At 51.6% G+C, this 17,331-nt stretch overlaps 1 protein-coding gene across 1 annotated transcript in view; it reads left to right on the top strand.

Annotated features, from left to right (window-relative positions):
* CFAP57 (cilia and flagella associated protein 57) overlaps positions 1-14,075 on the top strand; it is a 62,276-nt gene extending 48,201 nt beyond the window's left edge. The window contains exons 15-23 of the mRNA XM_007480300.3: positions 1,765-1,955; positions 2,203-2,376; positions 3,180-3,338; positions 3,538-3,681; positions 11,254-11,370; positions 11,590-11,724; positions 11,814-11,957; positions 12,109-12,241; positions 13,518-14,075. Coding sequence (XP_007480362.2) covers positions 1,765-1,955; positions 2,203-2,376; positions 3,180-3,338; positions 3,538-3,681; positions 11,254-11,370; positions 11,590-11,724; positions 11,814-11,957; positions 12,109-12,241; positions 13,518-13,723 — 1,403 coding nt within the window. The 3' untranslated portion in view covers positions 13,724-14,075. The remainder of the gene's footprint in view (positions 1-1,764; positions 1,956-2,202; positions 2,377-3,179; positions 3,339-3,537; positions 3,682-11,253; positions 11,371-11,589; positions 11,725-11,813; positions 11,958-12,108; positions 12,242-13,517) is intronic.
* The last annotated feature ends 3,256 nt before the right edge of the window (positions 14,076-17,331 follow it).

The following is a 17,331-nucleotide window of genomic DNA, read 5'->3' as shown; positions in this document are numbered from 1 at the left end:
GCAGGGTACAGTCTGGTTGGAGAGCTGACTTGGGAATCAGGGAGGCCTGGCTTCAAGGCCTGCCAGGGATAGATACTGGGGAACTGGGGGAGCCCAGGCACCTCCCCTCACCCCCCAGAGGAATGAGGCAGAGAAGCTGAACCATCCTGCTGGCCTGCTGTTTCCCTCCTGGAGACCCTGTGTGGGCCGGTGCCTTAATCGCTATCTTGGATTTTTCTTCTGTGAAATGAGGGGGCTGCAGCAACGGATCTGTGGGATGGCCTCGGCTTCCTTGGCTTCCTTCAAGACTCCGTTTACCTCCTGTCTTCTGAAGGAGCTTCTTCCAGATCCAGTGCTGCCACCACACGACTGGGCCTCCTCCAACATTACCTCCCAGTCTTGTCATTTAGACATTGTCTCCCCTGTTCAACTGTGAGCTCCTGAGAGCAGGGCCTGCTTTTTGCCTTCATATCTTAGCCCAGCAAGCATACACCTGGTGAGAACCAGTTTGTTGACTGCTACATGTCCAGAGCATAGACCAGTTCAGTAACCCTTGAACATCTGGTGTGCCAAGGGCCCTGCTGCTCGCTGGGGATGGAAAGGCACCGTACCAAGCGGGGCCTGTTTTGTCCCACCAAGTCTCGGGGATGCCTTTGAGGCCTCCCTCGTCTCCTTGGGTCGGATCCCTGGGCCCTCCCGCCCCAGGCCTGACCGCTGGCTCCCTTGTAGGATCTCGGCCCTGTGGCCTTCGAGTCTGTGCTGCTCTTCTCTCCTTTTGTTGGAGCCGGAAGGCCTCGTCTGGTGGCCACGCGGAGACCGTGTTCTCCCTCCTCCAGCCTTCTTTAAAGCGTCACAGATTCCCTTTGCAAGACACCCCACAAGGACCATCCCATTCCCCCCCCCCCCCGCCTTGTTAGGACTCTCTTGTCCTCGAAGCTGTGGTCTGGACCTCTTTGCGGACCTCCATTCACTGCCAGGGTCAGCTCTTGTCTTCCTCATTCCCTGGCTGATGGGCAGCTGTGAGGGAAGCATCCCCGGTGCCCCCGGTCACCCATCTCTTGCTCAGGACTCTGTTCTTCTGGTGCCGCTTTCTAGGTTCCTGCCAGCAATATCACTTGTGCCTACGTGACCCCAGAAGGGTAGGAGTCATCTGCTTGGGCAGGTACTTCGGCAGCCCAGAGTACTCCCACTCGCTGGCCAAATGGCCCCAACTCCGCCCTCTGGTCAGCTTCTGCTCCCCTGTGGGAGGAGCTTGGACAAGTCCATCTTGACCCGGAGATCTTCGAGCTCCTGGAAGGCCTTCCCTTCTCCTGGGGCTGCCAGCCCTGACTCCTCCTGTCCTCTTGCCCCTCTCCACCTTTGCTCGTGCATGGTGCCCACGAAAGTGACACAGACAGCAGGACTGCCGGTTCCCTGCAGGGGCTCCTTCCTCCTCCTCTCCGCGTCCCCCAGGATCCCCCCCCCTTCCAGGCCCTCACTCCTCCCAAGTCTAGCCAAAAGCTATTGTTCACGGCCTCTGTCCCGCGTCTCTCCTTCACCGTCTGTGTCCCACTTTGTCCCTCAGTCATGTGTGGATGTCTGGCCAGTCTGGGCAGGGTCGACCTCTGACTGCAGCTTGGAGCTCCGTACCGGGCCCGCCGCACACCGGCAGCGCTTGTGCGGCACCCCCTCCCTTGGCCCTGCCCTTTGGGAGGAGGTGACTCGGGGGGCCGCCGTGGGCAGCTAGTCCCGGCCCCACGGAGCAGGGCCACGTTCACGGTCCGCGTCTGCCGCCGTCCCTTCCAGAGTGCTGTAACAACCAGAAGCTGCTGCTGGAATATGAGAAGTACCAGGAGCTGCAGCTCAAGTCTCAGCGGATGCAAGAAGAATATGAGAAACAGCTCCGGGACAACGAGGAGACCAAGAGCCAGGCGCTGGAGGAGCTGACCGAGTACTACGAGGCCAAGCTCCACGAGAAGACCAGCCTGCTGGAAGAGGTGGGCTGCGGCTGCTGACAGGCCTCACTGGCCTGGCCACGGGGAGGGAACGAGGGCCCCTTGGGCAGGAGGCATCACGGGGTGACCCCCCGGCGCACAGGGAGCACAGGGCGGGAGCTTGCCTGTGGCCTCTTACCCATTCCCAGCACATCCAGGGAGTAAGGCAAAGCTGGGGCCCCTGGCCCAGGCCCTTGTCTGGACCCTCCTTCTCCCTTCTGTCCTCCCCTAACCCCGATCTCTGAGCCAGGCTCAGGATGATGCGAGGCAACAACTGCGAGAGTTTGAAGAGACAAAGAAACAGATTGAAGAAGACGAAGACCGAGAAATCCAGGACATCAAAACCAAATACGAGAAAAAGCTCCGAGACGAAAAAGAAGCCAACTTGCGGCTCAAAGGAGAAACGGGCATCATGCGGAAGAAGGTGAGGGTTGAGGGGGGCGGAGAGGAGCCTCTGGCCCAAGAGGACGGCCCACGAGGGGCTGCAGGCTGTGCCCGCTGGCCTGGCTTCCCTTTCTTTGGCCCTTTGTCCTTCTGGGCCAGCCTCTCCATTCACTCCCTCCACAAACATTGATTCATGGCCAGCAGCGCGTGTTGTGTGAGCACCCGAAACGGCCCAGAGCCCTTTCCTCTGCTGCAGGCTACACAGACCTGACTCCTTCCACCCATCCTCCTTCAGGCTAGCTTGCCAGGCCCCTTCCCCATCTTGTGGCATCTCCCTCCTAAAAGGAGGGGCCCAGAGCAGAGCCCGGCCTCTCCTTGTGGTCTGCCCAGAGCTTTAGCCACGGCTCGTTCCCAGCCTCCTGGCCCCACATTTCCAGCTTGTCCTGGGGGAGCTTCAGAGACTATCAGCAATCTAAATATGCCACATACCTGACCCATCCATGCTGCAAGGATCCAGGACTCAGTCCTTGAGACTCAGCCTTAGGCCGTGGTCCATGAGAGCTGCTAGAGCCAGTGATGAGCCCCCCAAGCTCATCCAGGCTGGTCCCGGGACAGCAGGCCCCCAGCCCACCATCACCGGGCCACATCCCTGGGCCACTTCTGACTGCCCAAAGGGATTCCTCATCCTCACCAGCCCCGCCCCCCCGACACTCCTGGCACTCACACACCACCTGGAGTCCTGCCCAGTACACGTGATGCTCCGGGGCCATCCCTGGGCAGGGAGCCACTAGGGACACCCAGGGATTCGGGTCAGCAACTGTCCCCCGGGGGAGGGGGGTTCAGTTCAGCAGCTTGCAGAAGGAGATTGAGGAGCGCAGCACGGACATCGAGGCCCTGAAGATGGAGCAGTTGAAACTCCAAGGTGTCATCAAGTCCCTGGAGAAGGATATCCAAGGCCTGAAGCGGGAGATTCAGGAGAGGGACGAGACGATCCAGGACAAGGTGCCCAAGCAGCTGAGCCCAGTATCTAGCCCCAGCTTGATTGCCCCTGGCCAAGGGGCTGCCCCTAGAGCATGCCCCTTCACCTCCTGCCCCACAGAGGAGCTTCCCCTCCATGGTGTCCAGGCCCAGCCTGTTCAGGGAGCAGAGGGGAGGGCTCCCCAAGTCCTTACAGGAGTCTTTACCACCCTTTTCTCTTCAGGAGAGAAGAATCTATGACCTGAAAAAAAAGAACCAAGAACTAGAGAAATTCAAGTTTGTGCTGGATTACAAAATTAAGGAGCTGAAGAAACAGATCGAGCCCAGGGAGAATGAGATCAAGGCCATGAAGGAGCAGATCCAAGAGGTTAGCTGCTCCCCATTCCCTGCAGGTCGCCCCTCTGGGCAGGCCTCTGCCCTCCCTATGGCAGCCCCCAGCTGGAGGGACAGCACCTGCACCCTTGGAGGACACAGCTGAGAAAGTGAATTCTGTGATTCCGTTGGGAGGGTCCAGAGGGTTTCCTTCAGGCCCCACAGCAGGTCCATCTCTTCAGCACTTTCAGGGTCACACAGGCCTCAGCATCCCCAGGCAGAAGCTCAGAGAAGGGGTTTGGCCAAGACTCCCCAGGGCATCCCAGCACCTTTGTAGGAAGGGATCCTGCCCAACTGACCAGGCACCACATACACCCTCCTACTCAGCCTGTGGGCCCTCCTCAGCCATCCCGTGCCCTCTGCCCCTCTCAGCTCCTCGCCACAGAGCAAGGGGCCTCCCCTTCCATGTGATGCCAGTTTCTCCTTTGAGCCACATGTTGGCTTCCTTTTCATCCCTGAGTTTTCCCTCAGGTTTGGTTTTGATGTCTTGGATTTCTTGGTCTCCATCTTCTTCCTTCTGCTTCTTCAGTCTCTGAGCAGTGGGGATAAGCCCTGAGGGCTTACAAAGTTCTGTTAGGGGGAGTCTCCCCTATGACACACTAGCCTTGCCACCTCTGATGCTCACTGCCTGAGCAAGCTGGGACAAGGCCCTCCCCCTGGGCACAGACTCTGGCCCCAACCCTGGGATGGGGGGGGGGGGGCCTGGACTGCCTCTAGATGAAGGCCTCCAAGAGAGGACAAGCCCCTGCCACTTTCCCAGGCAGCTCTTTCCTCATGGAGAAATGACACAGAGCCAAGATCTGGCTCTCTACAACTTTCCCAGGTGTTCCTCATTGTGCCTCCTGGAGCCAGGCATAATGAAGCTGATCCTCCTTCTTCACTGGGCCTTCAGGGGCAAGAGGTCAGCCCTATATTCCTGGGAGCCTTCTCCTCTTTTTCTCCTCCTCTACTTCCTCCTCTCATCCTCCAACCTTCTGTCTTAGAATCAATACTAAGTGTTGGTTCCAAGGAAGAGTACTGGCAAAGGCATTTTGGGAGTTAAGTGACTTGCCCAGGGTCACATAGTTAGGAAGTATCTGAGGCCAGATTTGAACCCAGGACCTCCAGGGCTGGCTCTCTGTCTCCTGAGTCACTAGCTGTCTTCTGTTCTCCAGGGTGGTAGGAAGCCTTTCACCACCCAGTCCTCCCTCCTCTGAACTGTAATATGTGAGTTAAAAGAAAGGGTTCAAAACTAACTATATAATATATAAAATAACAAGTTTATTTTGCTAAAGGGAGAAGGGAAAAGGGGATCAGGGAATACCTAACTTCTAACCCAAAACAGAGATTACAACCCTTACCACTTATATAATTATTCTAAACTATTTATTATATATATTATATTATATTAATATATATTAATTATAGATATTATTAACTATAAATTCTTAAAGTAGTAATTAAGGTTAGGGGGATTTGGTAGGAATATGGACAAGGACCAAAGAATCTCACAATACAGGAGTCCTCTTTGATTCAAGCAGTAGTTCCAGTAGTAAGTCACCAGCACTGTGAAATCTACTTCTCTGTGGCAACAGCAGCAAAGACAGGAGAATATTAAGAAAGCCAAAGAAGAAGGAATCACTGGTTGTCTGGATCCACCCCAGAAATGCCAGACACCCTCTGGGCTCTCTTGACAGCTAGAGAACACTCTCCTTTGAGAGTCTACCAACTGTTCTCAGAAAAACTGCCTGTATGCTCAGTTCCCCAGCTCTTGAGAGTTCTGTGTGGAATGTTGGTTTGTGGGATCTCTTGCTGTCAGCTGGCTCCTGCTAAAATCCCTTACTACAGAACACCCTCCAGCTTGTCAATGCCTCTTCAAGTCGCAGTGCCCTGAACTGAACAGTCTTCCAGGGACCATCACAACTCTTCTGAGATTCCCCCACATTCCCCTTTTTGATGCCCTGTCAATCTGCTGACTCTGAGCTTGTGGTCCATTCAGACCCCCTCAATCTTTCTCAGGGCCCCTGCCATCCAACCAGCCTTCCCCCATCCTGTGCTTGTGGAGTTGATTTTTCTTTTTATAAGACATTAGATTGATCCCTATTGAATTACACCTTCTTAGGTCCAGGCCAAGGCTTGAGCCTGTTGGGATTCTTTGGGAGCCGGCTTGACTCTGGTGCCTTATGTGTTCTCATCTGCTGATGCAATGAGCCAGAGCACAGCCATCCATCTGAGGCACTGACAAAAAATAGGGCACAGCCCACGGCTGTGCCTAGATCCAACATGTCCTCCTGAATGCTCTTGAAACCAACATGTAAGTTCTTCCTCTGCTGCAAAAGAACCCAGTAGACGCCTGGTCTGAGGGCTGCCCAGTCTTCTGTCCTTGACCCTCTGCTATCTGTGAGGCTTCACTGCTGTTCTAGCTTGAAAAGCTGATCATCTCTGGCCTAGAAGGCAATGAATCACAGAACAGGGAAGCTGGAAGGGAGCCGGGACCCCAAAGTCCGCACATACCCCAAAGAAATCCCCCTAGAACATCCCTGCCCAAAGGGCGCTAAGCAGCCTCTTCTTGGAGACTTGCAGGGGAAGAGATCTCCCCACCATGAGGCAGCCCCTTCTTTCAGCTCTAGGACAGATTTTGATATTGGGAAGTTTTCCTGGCATCCAGCCTCAACTCTTCTCTGCAACTTTCCCCCATTGTTCCTGGTTCTGCCCTCTGGGACCAAACAAAGTAAACACAATATTATAATGGCAGCATTTATATAGCGTTCTAAGGCTTGCAGAACACCTTACAAATATTTCATTGGATACAGCTGCCCTCTGGGGTAGGTACTATTATTATCCTTATTTTACAGATGAGGTAACTAAGGCAGACAGGGATGAAGTGACTTGCCGACGGTCATATAGCTAGTGTTGGAGGCCAGGCTGACGTCGGGTCTTCCTGATTCCAGACCCCTGCCAAGCTGCCATTCAGACTCCAGAGCAAAGAGAGAGTCACCAACCTCCCTACCCCTGGAGTAGATGCCCTTCTCAGGGCAGCCCAAGATCCCATCCCTACCCACTCACTACACCCCCAGAGCTCCCGCTGTCTCGCTGTGCTGGGGATCCCTGTTTTGTACCCAGCGGTAAGGTCTCCTTGATTCCCATTATTGTGTCTTCTTAGATTCAACCCAAGACTCTAGCCTGTCACAATCCTTCTGGAGCAGACCAGTGTATGCCCTCCTCGTAGGGATCATTTCCAATTTATCCTGGTTAGAGTTTATTCGCACCTCTCTATTCGAATGGTTTTATGTCCTCCATGAGACCGGGGGCTCCTCAAGGAGACTAGTTTTTCCTTTCTTTGCATCTCCGCACGTAGCTTGGCACCTGGCCCATAGCAGACGTTTAAGAATCCTAGCCGACTGATGGACTTTCTCTTCCAACTTGGGTTCAAATGCAGATTTGATGAGCATATGATCTATGCCTTAATGAGGGCCATGAATATCTTTATAAATAGTTGAACACTTTTAACATTAAACATTTTTAGAAATAGCTTCATAGTTAACGGTGTGACTATTCTTTAAGTATTAATTTGTTGTTTATTAAATTAGCTAATTAACTTAAATAATTTAATAAATTGTTCCGGTAGCCCAGGGCCCAGCCCCAATCCTGGAGCCCTCTACTCCCCATCTCTTCCCATTGGCAGTGGGGCGTCCTACCATCCCACCCATCCTGAATCCATCCAAGAGCATTATTGGCTCCTGCACATCTCTCTATCTTCTCTACCAAAATACCGTGAGAGGCTTTATCAAAAGCTTTGTTAAAATCCGAGTAGACTCTCTCCCCAGCATCATCTTCATCATCTGCCAGTCTGGCAATCCTAGAAAAAAAGGGAAATGAGGCCAGCCTGGCATGCCCTATTCCTGATGAAGCCAGGTAGGTTCTTTGTAATTATTACTTCCCTTTCTGGGTGTTCAGCCAACTGGCTCTTTAATGAACTGGTCTAGAATTTTCTGAACTCACAGATTCTGGTATTGCATGGCTAGAGCACTGAACCTGAAGTCAAGAAAACCTGAGTTCAAGTTCTACCTTGGATCCTTCCTGGCTGTGGGACCCTGGACAAGTCACCTAGCCCCCATTGTCTAGCCCTTGCTGCTCTTCTGCCTTGGAATCCATACACTTAACACCACCACCACCACCCCCAGCCAGCGCTCATTCTTCAGAAGCTTCTCAGCTGCCTTCCTGACACCAGCTCCCACTGCACCTCCTCCTTCCGTCTTCCCAGGCCAAGAAGAGCCAATCTCATCCCATTTCCCCCAGCAGCCTCCTGGACCCACGGACCAACAACTTCAGCTTCAGACTACACAGTCCCCCTGGCACAGCTCCCAACACACACTCAGCCCCGAGAGAAGGAAGCAGAAGCAGCAGAACAATGTAGACTAAGATGACAACTCTAGAAGAACTTGGAAAGCGGGAGGCTCAGAACCAGCCAAAGAACCCAGAGCCGACCCTGCCTTCACAGGACCTGCTTGGAGGCTTATTAATTACCTCATGACCTGCCGGAGAGGCGGAGCCGAGGAACAGACCCCAGACCTCCAGGACGCTGGTGGCCTTGACGGAGCCTATTTGTTAGGAGGGGTTTCTTTTCTCTGTTGTGGGAAGAAGATAGAAGTTCAGAAGAAAGCACAAGCCAGCAGGGAAGTTTTGAGAGTCACTCAACAAGCATTTTAAAAAATCTTTGCCTTCTGTCTCAGAATCGATCCAAAGTATTAGCTCCAAGGCAGAAAGGTGGTAAGGGCTGGGCCATTGGGGTTAAGTGACTTCCCCAGGGTCACCCAGGTAGGAAGTATCTGAGACCAGATTTGAGCCCAGGACCTCCCATCTTTAGGCCTGGCTCTCCATCCACTGAGCCACCCAGCTGCCCCTTCTAACTAGCATTTACTTAGCCTCTACTATGTGCCCGGCAGCCAGGTGGTGCAAGCCAGGAAGACTCATCTTTGTGAGTTCTAATCCATTCTTGGATACTAACTGTTACCGTGGATAAGTCCCTTCATCCTGTTGACTTCACTTTCCTCATCTGTTAAATGATCTGGAAAAGGAAATGGTAAACCACCCAGGATCTCTGCCAAGAAAACCCCAAATGGAGTCACAAAAAAATTAAGACACAACAAAAATGATCAAACAACAATGTTCTAGGCACCAAGGAAAAGAAAAAAGGTTAAAAAAATATCTCTGCCCTGGAGGAGCTCACCTCATACTCTAGGGAGAGACAGCAGGCATGCAATATCCACAATAAAAATGGAAGTAATCCCAAAGGGAAGGCACAAACAGGAAGGGCAGGACAGTCAGGAGGCTGAGATAAGGAGGAAGAGCACTCCAGTCATGGGGCTCAGCCAGTACAAAGGTCCAGAGGAGGGAAATAGAGTGTTAGATTAGAGGCCCAGCCAGGAAGCCAGTGTGCCCAGACTTTAGAATCCAGGGGGTGTAGGGTGTCAGGAGATTCATCATGAAGGACTTGTCAGAGATTGCATTATATCTGATCTTGGAGATGATAAGGAGCCATTGGAATTTATTGAGGAAGGAGTGACGTCATTAGTTATAACTGCTTGTTGTGGGTAGGATTAGGAAAGGAAAGTGTGGAATTTATTAGAGGTTTGGGTATGGTGGCACACCTGGAATCCCAGCTGCCTGGGCAGCTGACGTGGGTGGGTCCCTTTTTTATTTTTTTTAAACCTTTTATCTACCTTTTCTCTTCCATCTTAGAAGCAATACCATATATGGCAGAAGAGTAGTAATGGCTAGGCATTTGGGATTAAGAGACTTGCCAAGGGTCCCACAGCTAGGGAGTGTCTGAGGCCAGATTTTACCCCAGGACCTCCCCTCTCCAGGTTCAACACTATCCCCTGAGACAACTGGCTTCCCCAGGGGGGTTTTCTTGATCAGAGAGCTCTGGGCTGCTACAGTGGGCTACACAGATTGGAGGGCCGACCAGTTCAGGCTGAAATCAGAAGAGGTAAAAGGTCCCCCACTGGTCACGAGTGAGTTCAGTTCCCCAAGTGGCCCCTGCACTTCCACCCTGGACAAGATGGGGAGTTCCAGGCTTTATTTGTTAGTTTAATGGTCTTCTTATTTTCCATTTTATTTATCTCTTCTTTGACTTGTAAGATTTCCAATCTGGTATTTATTTGGAGATTTTTAATTTGGCCCTTTTCCAGTTTTTTTAGTTACATGCCCAATTCATTGATCTGCTCTTTTCTCTCTTTTATTAAAGTAAGCAATTAGAGATATACATTTTAGTTTTGACTGCATCCCATAAATTTTAGTATATTGTCTCCTTGTTTCCATTCTATTTAACGAAATTATTGTTTCTACGATTTGGTCTTTGACTCATTCATTCTTTTTTTTCTTCTTCTTACCTTCCATCTTAGAATCAATCCTGTGTATTGGTTTCAAGGCAGAAGAGTGGTAAGGGCTAGACAATGAGGGGTTAAGTGACTTGCCCAGGGTCACCCAGCTAGGAAGTGTCTGGCTGGCACTTCATCTCCTTTTGTATTAGTGGGGGACTTGAAGAAGGAACCAAAGTTTAGCTACTTGGGGAATAATTATAAGGTAACACTTCCTTCCTCCCCATCCCCCAAGTTGAGCTGTTAACAAATGGAGTCAGTTCTGAATTGGACTAAAAGGGTAAGTGAAATTCCCTTCAGCCCTCCTTCTTGAAATGATGTTTTGAAGTTCCCCTCCTAACACATTGACTCTGATTGAAGTCTCTATTAAAATCAAGATTTTCTATTTATTTGGGTATAAAGGGTTGAATGGTAATGAGGACAGGGGGATAAGGAAATCCCTAGCTATTTTCCCTGTACCAATCTTGAAGGTCTGAACCAGGGGAGTCTTCTTTAGAAATAAGCTCTGGGTTCCCCTAAGGGAAAAAGGAGTCTTTATCCTAAAGATGTCAATAGTTGAGAGATAAGATCTTCTGCTGCTCAGGTAAAAGGATTGAGGAATGTGTATCTTCACAGCCAAGGGTAGTTCTCTCCTTCTCAGCTCCTAGAGCCAAAGACAAGAACTCCTGGTTTTCCCCCAACTGCCTTTTGAGCCTGGCTGGAAAATTTCATACCATTCCTCAATTTCAGCTGGGGTTCCATCTGCTCTTCTTCTGAGACTTTTCTTCAAAATTCAATTTTTTCATTGCTTTGGTCTTTTCCTTTTATACACTTTACACCTTCTGTTTCAAACAGCCCAGCCTGCTTGCTGTGTAGTACATGCCACGGCACCCCATCTCCCATCTCCTATCTCCATACCTTTACCCAGACTGTCCCAGCTGCCTGGAATGCCCTCCTTCCTCAACTGTTCTTGGAACACCTTGGAAGCTTCATTCAGGCATCAACTCCAGGAAGCCTTTCCTACTTTAGGCCCAATTACTTTGAGTTCAATTTTCTAAATATATTTCTCTTCCCTGTTCCCTTTGCCCTGTGTAGGCTCCTCGAGTACCCAGACTTTTGCTTTTGTTTTTGTATTTCTCTTACCCAGAACAGGGGATGCTGAATAAATGCCCCCTGGCTTGTGCCACTTCACTCGAGGCCTTCCTTCTCTTCCTCCTTTTCTGTAGATGGAGGCCGAGTTAGAGCGCTTCCACAAACAGAACACCCAGCTGGAATTAAATATCACGGAGTTGTGGCAGAAGCTCAGGGCTACAGACCAGGAGATGCGCCGAGAGCGGCAGAAGGTACCGGCTGAGGGCCAGAGCCCTGACCTAGAGATGAGCAGATGTTGGTCCTGGCGCAGTAGGGCTCAGATGAGGGGAAGGTGCCTGACTCCCTGATGAGGAGGGAGGGGGTTGGGTGGGACACGGGAGCAGAGCTCCCCCACCCTCAGGTGCCTATGATGTTACACTCCAGGCCTCTGCCTGCCCCAGCCAGCTGCTGAGTGTGGGGGCTTCTTTCAGGAGCGGGACATGGAAGCCCTGGTTAAGAGGTTCAAGATCGACCTTCACAACTGCGTGGGCTTCATCCAGGAGCCCCGGCAGCTGAAGGACAGGATCCGCAACCTCTTTGAAAAGTACGTCCAGCAGGCCGACATGGTGAGTGGGACCCCCAAGCGCCCTCCTCGGCCCCCGCTGGCCAGGTGTCCCCCCCGCCCACCTGGCCTGCCCTGCTGCCCCCCTCTCAGGTGGAGATCGTGGGGGTGGACACAGACCTGCAGCAGGAGTACATCAGGCAGAGGGAGCACCTGGAGAGGAACCTGGCCACCCTCAAGAAGAAGGTGCTCAAGGAGAACGAGCTGCACCGCTCCGACAACGTCCGGATCATGCAGGTACCCACTGCCCAGGCCCAGGGTGACTGGGCAGTGATGAGAGCGCTGACCCCCACTGCCCCAGGCCGAGTCCCCCCAGCCAGACCCCCGCTCCCAGGGGACCCTGCTGTCCCGAAGGGGCTGACGAGGGTGGCCGCCTTCTCTTGTGCAGGAAAACGTGAGTTTGATCAAGGAGATCAACGAGCTGCGCAGGGAGCTGAAGATCACCCGCACGCAGGTGCACGACCTCGAGTCGGCCCTGAGACTCACCAAAAAGCTTCGACACACCGAGACGCCAGAAGCAGGTGAGCCTGGGCCATTGGGTCCTCGGGCTTTCCGCTGTCAGGAGGCTGAGCCAGGCAGGAAGTGGGGAAAGGCCCTGCTGGCCGGGCCTGGTGTCTAAACACACACACACCCCACTGTAAACCTTAAAATTTCTTAGACTTATAAATGTTGGAAATTTCCCCATTGGGAAATTTCATACTGGAAAAAATTTCCTACTGATAGTAAGAAACTCTATTGGAATGTGAAACCCTTGGCATGGGAGGGTCCTTCTCCTCCCTACCTAAGACTATTTTAGGACAGAAACCTTTTGCTAAACAATGGAAAGGGCTTTGACCTATGCTTAAGCATAGAACAGGAAGTTCTTTGAGTCATGATTGATTTTAGAATTGATACAATAGAGATACTTGGAATGACAGAACCAGGTCTTAGAACTTACAATCTCCACCCTACTCAGGGTAACAAGATTTAGGAAGGGCTGTAGCAAAAGGATCAAGATTTAATTATTTGAGAATATGACCTTCACCACATACACACACACACACCTGGTGTCTAAACACACACACACACACACACACACACACACACGGGCCTGGTGTCTTAACACATACACATCACCACACATGTGTCTAAACACATCACACACACCACACATACACACCACCATACACACACATACCACACACACATAATACACACCACACCACACACATCTCACACACACACCACACCATACACACACATCACACACACACACACCACACACATCACACACACACACCACACACATATCACACACACACACCACCATACATACACACACATACCACACACATCACACACATACCACACACACATCACACACACAGGCCTGGTGTTTCACACACACACACACACACACACACACACACACGTCCCTGGGCCCCTGCCGCAGTCTGGATCCCCAGATGGAGTCCCTTGTTAGATCTTCTGGGGCCCTCAGTCCCATCCCATGATCCCCATCTCTGCTCCTCTGGATGTCCGCACCTCCTCCAGGGCCTGGCTTCCTGTCGCCTCTGGCCTTGCGCCTTTGTCTCACATTCCAGGCCTCTGGGTCTCTTCTCTGCGGTGCCCAGCCTTTGAGCTCCCTTGGTTTTACCGTGGGGTGTCACGTTCTGGACACCCCCCCCCCCGCCGTCTCATTCCCGCGCGGGATTTCCGGGTCCCCCCCTCCCCAGACATGTCTGATGTTCTGGCCCTCGTAGCTGCACCTCCTGTCTGGGGTTATCGCCGGATCTCTCCCTCCTCTTTGCCTTATAGTCGTAACCACTGCGGAGAAGCCCGTCACGCCCGGGATCTTGAGACTGCACGAGGAAGAAGAGACGGAGAGAATCATAGAGATGCAGCGCCTGGAGATCCGGCGCCTCCGAGACCACATCCTGGAACAGGAGTTGATCCTAGGGCTGCACCCCCCCGGGAGGCTGCCTTCCTTGGACAGCGAGAAGGAGCTAGAGAGCAGCAACTGAGCCTCCCATCCAGGGAGACGACCCTCAAGCTAGCTGAGGCCTGCCACGGGGAGGCCTCTGCCCTCCCTGGCCCCTCAGGACACGGGCCTGCTCCGCCTCTGCCGTGGGTCCTGGGTCCTGTGGAAGGCAGGGGAGAGGGGAGCAGGAGGAATAAAGAAAGATGCCTGCCCTTAGCCTCCGAAGCCTCAGTTGTTGGGCAGGAGGCCCAGGAGGTTCCCATGGCTTGTCACTAACCTTTCTTGCTTGGGCCCCAGGGCCTTGCCACCCTCCTTGTCCCCTGTACAGCTGGGCACCGTCTGCCTCACTTTCCTACAGGTTTTGCTGCCAGTAAATTCAGGCAAACAAGGAAAAAGGAAGTTGTCTCATCAAATGTTTTTTCTTGTTTGTTAAAATTGAATAATGCCATTCCCTCACCCACCCTAGCCAGGGGACTCCATCCCTTTCTGACTTACCATCAATTCTAAAACAGAAGGGCAGCAAGGACTAGGCAGTTGGGGGTTAAGTGACTTCTCCAGGCTCACACAGCTAGGAAGTGTCTGAGGTCAGATTTGAACCCAGGCCCTCCCATTTCTAGGGCTGGCTCTCCATCCACTGAGCCACCCCACCTCCTTTTGTACATTTTTGAATGGAGCCAGGTCTGAGCCTCCACACCTGTCATCTCCCTTCCCACCTAGAATGCTTTCCTCCTTACCGCCACCTTTTGGCTTTCCTATCTTTAAGACTCAGCTTAAGTTCTGCCTTTAAAAGGTCTTTCCTGTCCCCCAACACACACCTTGGCACTTTGCCCCTGAAATTACCTCCCATTTGTCCTATACCTGGCTCGGACTTAGCCCTTGCCTGTTGTCCCCCCATTAGGCCAGGAGCTCCGAGAGGGCAGGGCCTGATTTCCTTTTGTTCCCCGGCTCCATAGTAAATGTTGTTACTAATACAGAGGGGAAGGGCTTAAAAAGAAAAAAACTGGATTGCTGCTTGGGACTCAGAGCTCAAGGTCCTCTTCACTTCTGCCAGCTCTGGTTTTAGGCTCGAAGAGGTTGTGATGGTGGCGAGGTCACTCACTCTCCCAATAAAGGATGGGGCCAAGACTAGAGTCCGGTCCTGATTCCTGAATCCCCTGTTGTCTCTAGAACCCGTTTAGGAGCCAGAATGTTGCATGAGGATGGGGCGAGGGGTGGGAGGGGGGACACCCATTCAGAGTCACAGAATCTCATGTAAAAGGACCCTCTGAGGCATCCAGACAAACCTGTATGCAAACACAAAGCCCCTCTTTATCACCTTTGACCCGTGTGGCAGCCATCAGTGAGGGAGAATTTGGGGTCAGAGGACCTGGCTTGGATTGAATCCTTGCCCTCTTGGTCTTGGGCATCCACTTTGACTTGGCTGAGCTCCCATAGGGGCAGGGAAAGGGGGAGAAGAGCTCAAGGACCTCCAAGGTCCCTCCCAGCTCTACACCTATGTATAAGCCCAGGGTCACCAACCTCTGCTGGAAAACTTCCAGGGAAGGGAGTGCTACATCTCTCCAGGGAGCCCATTCTTCAGAGGGATGACTCACTGGCCGAAAGGCACATGTACCATCCAGCCCAAAGATGCCTCTTAACTTCTGCAAAAGGCTCCCACATTTCCTGGATGCCAACTGTGCACATGGTTAGCTCTGAAGAGAAAAAGACACGGAGCGAAGGACTCCCTGCCCTCCAAGAGCTTCCAGTCTCTTGGGGAGGGGGGGGACACACCCTGGGGAACAAGGACCTTATTTAGAAAACCTGAGGGGAGAGATGACTTCTGCTGGGGAGATCAGGCAGCTTCTGGGAAATGAGTGAGAGGAGGCAAAGACAGGTGTCGCTGTCCAGCAGCTACAGTGATAAGAAGGTTAATGAGGTATGAGTGAAGAGGACTGCAGAGCATTTGGCACCCGGAACCTCCAGGAAGACAGACTAAGGCTTCCTCCATGCTCTTCCCCCCCAATTCTCACAGGAGAGACCCCACATCCCTAGGCAGCTTCTTGAGTCCTGGATGCTCCTCTCGTGCCCTGAACCAGAAGTCGCTCCCAGATAGTTTCTTTGCTCTAGTCGGCCACAAAGACAATGATAGCATTTGAATGGAATCCCTGTGGATGTGCAAAGCACTTGGTTATCACATTTGATCCTCAAAACAGCCTTGAGAGACAGATGCTGCTATTATTATCCCCATTTTTTGACAAGTGAAACTAATATCAACAGAAGTTAGACTTGGCCAAGATCACGAAGCTAGGATGTGGCTGAGATTGGATTCAAATTCAGGTCTTCTAACTACAAGTCCAGTTTTACCCACTGTGGTACCCAGCTGTCCACCCACACCTCCTATCAGTCTCTTCTCTGATTCTGTGGGAATCTTGTATTGTTCATTCTTTCCCTTGGCTTTGGGTCATTCAGTCTTCTTCCTTATTCTACATCTGTTCATCCTTTCATGTATTCCTGCCTGTTCAACTCTACCTTATCAGCTGCTCTTGTTCCCTTTAGGCCTGGATCCTCTTTGCCATACCCCAGTCCTTAGTTACTTCCTCTTTCCCCCTTCTCCAATTCCTGCCACACACTCTTAGAGAAAGAGAATGTGATCTTGATGATTGGATGCATGACAAATAGGTCCTCAGCTAGGGCCTTCCCACTGCCCAGAAGTCTTTTCTTCTCTTCTGATTGACTTTTTAATTGCCCCCTCCACAGTGGCTGTTCCAAACCTCCTCTCTCCTCTGGCCCCACATCCCAACAGAGAACCTCTACTCTTCCTTCACTTAGAAAATCAAGGCCACTCACCACAAGTTCCTTCTCCCCAGGGTCAGACCCTCCACCTATACTGCACCTGATCCAATTCTCTCATCTTCATACTCCTCTACTGGCTCTTCCCCATACCTGTTAACATGCCCAGATCTCCCCCTTTCTTAAGAAATAAACCTTTCCTTGATCCTAGTGTCCCCCTCAAGCCCTTTATTTTATCAAAGGATGAATGAATGAATGAAAAAGCATTAAGCACTATGTGTCAAGAGGTATAAAATTCATAGAAACCAGCCACTCCCTGCTCTCAGGGAGCCCATGGTCTTCTATTAGCAGAAGACAACACACAGAAGAGGGTTTGTATGCAGGGCATATGGGAAAATCCAGGAAGGTCTTGGAACACAGTGATAGATAAGATGGTACAGCTTGGTCCATAAGTAATCTAGTTTGGCTGGAGTGTGAAGGGGAGATACACCTTTAAATAAGGTAAGCCAAGTAAAGGACTCTTTGCAAACCTCAAGGTGGCATCTAAATATTAGCTATATCATTTTATTAGTATATGGAACAGTATGTGGCACAACTTTCTTTTTTGGCTCTATGGTAGCTGTGGTAGCTGAGAAGCTGGGTTCCACAGAAGTAGGGGCAAAAGCCAAGACTCCTCAGGGGTTGCTACAGTGAACAGTGGCAAGAATTCACATGAATAAATACTTAAAGCTGGAAGGTGTAAAATTGAGGTTTGAACTCTGGACTTCAATCCCCACAAGTCCTTGCTCCACTTCCCCAAAATGCTTTGTAATCTCACGGAATTCTGAGGTGGGCGAGATCGAGAAGGTACTTAAGCCGATTACAAAGGCTTTTGTATGTTCT

The sequence above is a fragment of the Monodelphis domestica genome, chromosome 2 (genome assembly GCF_027887165.1).
Source record: "Monodelphis domestica isolate mMonDom1 chromosome 2, mMonDom1.pri, whole genome shotgun sequence".
Taxonomy (NCBI): Eukaryota; Metazoa; Chordata; class Mammalia; order Didelphimorphia; family Didelphidae; genus Monodelphis; species Monodelphis domestica.
This window is presented reverse-complemented; position numbering and strand designations above follow the sequence as displayed.